Raw genomic sequence first — 5,602 nt, 5'->3', positions numbered from 1 at the left:
CTGCCTAGAAGCGTACGCGACCGCTCTTTTCTCTTGCATAAGCACACAACCCAAACCTTGATGAGAAGCGTCACAATAGACTTCGAATGGTTTGGCCGTGTCAGGAATGACCAAAACTAGAGCGCTCGTCAACTTCTGCTTCAGTTCTTGGAAACTCGATTCACATCGATCGGTCCAGGCGAACGGGTGATCCTTTCGGGTCAGTTGTGTTAATGGCGCTACTATCTTAGAAAATCCTTCAATAAAGCGCCTATAGTAGCCCGCAAGCCCCACGAAACTTCGGACATCAGTGACCGAACGCGGACTCTCCCATTCTAACATCGCTCGCACTTTAGCTGGATCCACCAAGATACCTCCAGCCGAAACTACGTGCCCCAAGAATTGTACTTCCTTCATCCAAAACTCACACTTGGATAACTTGGCGTACAACTCCTTTTCCCTCAATACGCCCAACACCATCCTCAAGTGTTCTTCATGTTCTTCACAGCTCTTGGAGTAGATGAGGATATCATCAATGAAGACAACCACGAACTTGTCAAGGAACGGCCTAAAGATGCGATTCATGTAGTCCATGAAGATCGCTGGTGCATTAGTGACACCGAACGACATCACTACATACTCGTAGTGTCCGTAACGAGACCGAAAGGTAGTCTTCTGAATGTCCCCTTCCTTAACCCGAATTTGATGATATCCCGATCGCAAATCAATCTTTCAGAATATAGTAGCCCCATGCAGTTGATACAATAGATCATCAATCCTCGGCAAGGGGTACTTGTTCTTGATGGTCAGCTTGTTTAATTGTCTGTAGTCAATACAAAGCCGAGAGCTGTCATCCTTCTTCTTCACTAAGAGAACTGGCGCTCCCCAAGGCCATGCACTTGGCCGAATGAACTGCTTGTCCATTAAATCTTCAATCTGCTTCTTGAGTTCGACCAACTCTGCTGGTGACATCCGATATGGTGCAATAGAAATGGGCCCCGCGGACGACACCAAGTCAATAGTGAATTCTACCTCGCGAGGAGGAGGTAATCCAGGTACTTCGTCTGGAAATACGTCTAGGAATTCGTCCACAACTGATCGTCCTCCACTCAGCTTGCTATTGGACGATCGTTCATGACTTGAATCTTCGAACTCTTCATACGAGTGCGTCATGATCAGAAAACAACTGGCGCCCTCTATGATATCCTCCTTTAGCTGACCGAGCGTCACAGACAACTCTTCTTCTTCATCAGGAAAAACTAACTTCTTTTCACCATAATCTATGAAAATGCGATTGACAGCCAACCAATCCATTCCTAAAATCACCTCTAACTCTTTTAGAGGTAAACATATGAGGTTCACCTTATATCTACGCCCTTCTACCTCAATAGGACATTTAGCACAAACCGTAGACGTTCTAACCTCACCAGCAGCTGGGGTTGACACCACCAAGTCGAACTGCATCTCGCTCTCAACTAACCCCAGTTTCTCAACGCACGCCTTCGAGATGAAGGAGTGTGTTTCCCCCGAATCATACAACACACAACAGGGCATTCCATATAATAAGCAGGTGCTGGTGATAAGAGTACCTGAGCTTGCTATTTCAGCGCCCGTTATGGCGTACACTCGACCAGTCGCTTGCGCTCGACCACCTCTACCTTGTTGAACTCTTCCTGCGTTCGGTGGCCTCATTACCGCTCATCCTCCCATGTTACACTCGCTCTCCAGATGACCAGTTCTTCCACAGCGAGTGCAATATTTTCCGCCTACCAACTGAGGACACGACGAACGGTAGTGCGGTCCTCCACACTGAAAACAAGTCACGGTCCCTTGCTGTCCAGATCGACCGGCAGCAACCACTGCTTGAACTTGGGACCCACCAGTATTAGGAGGCAACGTTGGACGAGCGTAAGGTGTTCTTCTCAGATTCGCATTGTTCCTAGAAGATATGGGTCCTCTTACTGATTGTTGTTGTTGCTTCTTCTGCTGTTCCACCTCTTGAACGTTCTTCTCTAATACTTTTGCTCTCTCAACAATAGCAGGAAAAGACCTAATACATAGGCTGGATATCAGCAGCTTCAACTCACTCCTCAGCCCATTTTCAAACTTTCTACACTGCCATTCTTCACTGGTCGCCATAGTGTTAAATCTCACTAAATGTTTGAATTTGTTGGTGTATTCCGACACTGACATCCCCCCTTGCACTAACTGAAGAAACTCCACCTCCTTTGCAAAACGAACGTTATCTCTGGGAAGTATTCCTCGTAAAACTTGTTTCTGAATACTTCCCATGAGATGGGACTCTGAGCGTCCGTCAGAATCATCTTCATGATCATCCACCAATAACTAGCCTCTCCAGTCAGCAAATACTTTGTAAAGGCCAATCTTGTCATCCGAACACCCCTTAACATTGTAGATCCATTCCATATCAAGCAGCCACTGATCTGCCTCATCAGGAAGGCACTTCCCATTGAATTTGGTTGGGTGTAGAAAACTCTCTAAGCTCCACTCGGCCTGATGGGTTCCAAACTCTGTAAAGCGGTCGTATTCTGCTGCGATGATCTTCATCAGTTGCCTTTGGGTCGCTTCAGAGTTGGCACGTGCGGCTTCCAAACTCTGTAAAGCGGCCGTATTCTGCTGCTGTAGAGCTTTTATTACTGATTCTAATAGTCTGGTGTTGTCGGATGCATCACGTTCGGTAGGTTGAGGAAGAGGTCTCGGTGCCATTAGTTCTCTGAGAAGCAGAGAAAGCAATAATTAGTTAAGTTCAAGGAGTTTAAAATACTCATCAAACGAACGTTGAGCACACAACAAAAGCATAACATACTCATAACCTACAATGTTCTTTAAGCAACAAAACTGCTTTGATACCTGATAACAGTTGAAAAACTATTATTTTCATGCTTAAAATTGATACTAAAAGAAACCTTTAACACTTAGAAACTAGCTTGAAATCATGCTTTTGGGTATATTTTTAGAAATAAGAGAGCTGAACAGGTTTATGCTTGATTTCAGTGTTTTATGCAGGTTTTAAGGTGAATTTAGTGAAAGAAGTGAAGAAGGATAGAAATGGAATCAGAAAAGACATCAAAAAGTGCAAAAGGAGAAGTCGAAATTACCGCTGAGCGGCAGTTTACCGCTAAGCGGCACTCAGGCAATCACGGTGGATCCGCTGAGGGGTGAAAATGCCGCTAAGGGGGAAGAATCAACTCACGCACTTATCGCTGAGCGGCAGTTTACCGCTGAGCGGCAGTTTACCGCTGAGCGGCACTATTTTGGGCTTGGGCCTAATTTTATGTATATTTTAGAATAGTATATAAGCTTTAGGTCGTCCTAGGGTTTGTATCTTTGGCAGAGACGAACCAAACACTCTCTTTTCCAACCCTTGAAGGAAGATCTTGGATGCTCAGGCTACCTTCTCCTCTTTCTAGGGTTCTATCTTTCTTTCATTCATTATTGTTCATCTAGTTTCACCATGAATATGGTGAACTAAACCTTGTATTGTTGTTGGGGAATCAATGTAGTCTTGTGAAACTCTCATATATGGAATTTGTGTTTTAACATCTTACTTTAAGATATATGCTTTCTTTCATCTTTAGTTAGGGATTTTCCTCCTTGCTTAATGCTTGCTTTGTTTAACTCATTCATTGCCATGATTATTGATTTTGTCGATATGGGAACGTACGGGGAAGTCTAGATCCGGGGAATTTCTCCCAATAGCATATTGGTTGCCTTTAAGCTCCTGCACTTCAGAACTAATTACTAGGAATGCTACGAATTGTATGAACTCGTAATTAAGGATAGGTCTTCTTGCAAGGTGATTTAGAGAGTGGCATTAGCAATTGATGATAAGAATGATGAATTCCTAAAAGTATATTAGAGTGGATAAGATGAAATTGATAACCCCAACAACATACTCATCCATTTAATTCATTAAAGTGTTTGTTTTCCTCTTTTCCATTGATCAAAATTCATACATACATGTTTAATTACTGTCTTTTGCATTTAAACCTACAATCAATTGTTTGCAAGTCTCAAATAATCAACAAATCATATAGCTAACTAGGCCGTGAGTCCTTTGGGAAAACGATACTTGGTCTTACCTAGTTTTATTACTTGATACGATTCGGTCACACTTGCCGATTGTTAAACCAGTTTGTGGCGCCGTTTTTCGGTGTTCATAAATTTGTCATCAATACCACTAATGTAACATCCCAAAAATACAGTATAAACTATATAATAGAATAATTACATTTTCCAATAATTCAGATCAGTCTTACACTAGAGTGGAACGAACGCTCATAGCCGAATGGCCGTACAAAAAGAGTTATGAAAATAACCACACAAGATAAGCAAACCTGACCGAACGGTTTACAAAACTTTATACCGACGGTCATATAAAATCAAAAGGGGATGTGATCGAACGATCACCTCACTATACTAGACTACTGACCGAACGTCCTATTGTTCGGTCTTCACTTCTACCTCTACCAAATTTTCTTCTTCCAGCGCCTCTTCCAACAGCTCATCTCCTTCTGCTCACATCCACGCGGATGATCATTGCAATGACAAGGACAGACGTACAAAACCAGACAACACAGGAGAAACACAGGGTAAACTTATGTAATTTAATTCATGCATAAACATACATTTTGAAACAATCCAACACACAAGAAAAATTTCAACATACGTATCATACAAAACCTATTACTAGACTGACTGTCCAGACTGTAAGAAATCTGTGTAGCTACAAGCGTTCGTGCACCCGGGTGATGTAGTAACTGGGATGCCCTCAACAGCTGCCACCCGAGGTTAGTCCTATCTGTCCAAAGTACCCCTAAGGACTAGGACCTCCTGCCGTTCCCACACATGACCTACCCTCTACTACGTGAAGACAAGTACTCACGGAACATCAGGATAAACAACAAGCTTAGCATGCCCACAGTCATACTTTAAAAATTCCAATATTCATTCATGAGTCGTTCCTCCCCGGAACGCTCGTCCATAATCCACAACATTTCCATCCATATCATATTCTCGTATCTTTCATTATTATTCATTTCACTTAAACATTTTGTACAACGATTCGTAAAGGTACTTAACACCGAACGTTCAAATTTAATTTAGAATGAGACCGAACACTTGGAGCGAGACTAAGAAGTCTTCAGTTCCAGAAGGGATTTAGACTAGAGGGTATTGTCGGGTTGAGGAAGAAACCGAATAAAATCAATTATCACAATAAACGAATGGAACGAGTGTTATTTAAAAGTGAGTTAATTAGATGAACTGACTTTTGAGGACTTCAACCGAACATCGAAATGACCATGCCCAGTACTATGGCTCTATGCTGTGACCACTGAATACAGAAACTTCGAGACTTTCCAAGAAGAAGACATAGGATAATTCCCATGAAGAAATCGAACGATTATGAAAACTTAGCTTATTTTGGTTTAGTATATAAAAATCCGAATGACAGTCAAAGACTGAACACTATAGTGAGCGAACCCTAGAGGGCTTGAACGAACGCTCTCATTATGAAGTTTAACTTAAGGAGATAGAACAAGGGTCTGGTGTAAGATCAAACACTTGCTTAGGACGAACACTTGGTATAAGACCATGTGCT

General features: G+C 42.4%; 2 protein-coding genes across 2 annotated transcripts; both read right to left on the bottom strand.

The window, feature by feature from the left end:
- Positions 1–711: 711 nt before the first annotated feature.
- Positions 712–1,443, bottom strand: LOC148193886 (uncharacterized). The gene has a single exon (XM_088096411.1). It carries the CDS (start codon positions 1,441–1,443, stop codon positions 712–714), a length of 732 nt encoding a protein of 243 aa, XP_087952537.1.
- Positions 1,444–1,677: 234 nt separating this feature from the next.
- LOC124830783 (uncharacterized) lies at positions 1,678–2,271 on the bottom strand. Its single transcript, XM_047304598.2, has one exon. The coding sequence runs from the start codon at positions 2,269–2,271 to the stop codon at positions 1,678–1,680; it is 594 nt and encodes a 197-aa protein (XP_047160554.1).
- Positions 2,272–5,602: the final 3,331 nt, after the last annotated feature.

Source organism: Vigna umbellata, chromosome 8 (genome assembly GCF_029865625.1).
Source record: "Vigna umbellata cultivar VRB3 chromosome 8, Vumbellata_1.0, whole genome shotgun sequence".
Classification (NCBI taxonomy): Eukaryota; Viridiplantae; Streptophyta; class Magnoliopsida; order Fabales; family Fabaceae; genus Vigna; species Vigna umbellata.
Note: the sequence above shows the minus strand (reverse complement) of the source record. Positions and strands in the feature narration are given on the sequence as shown.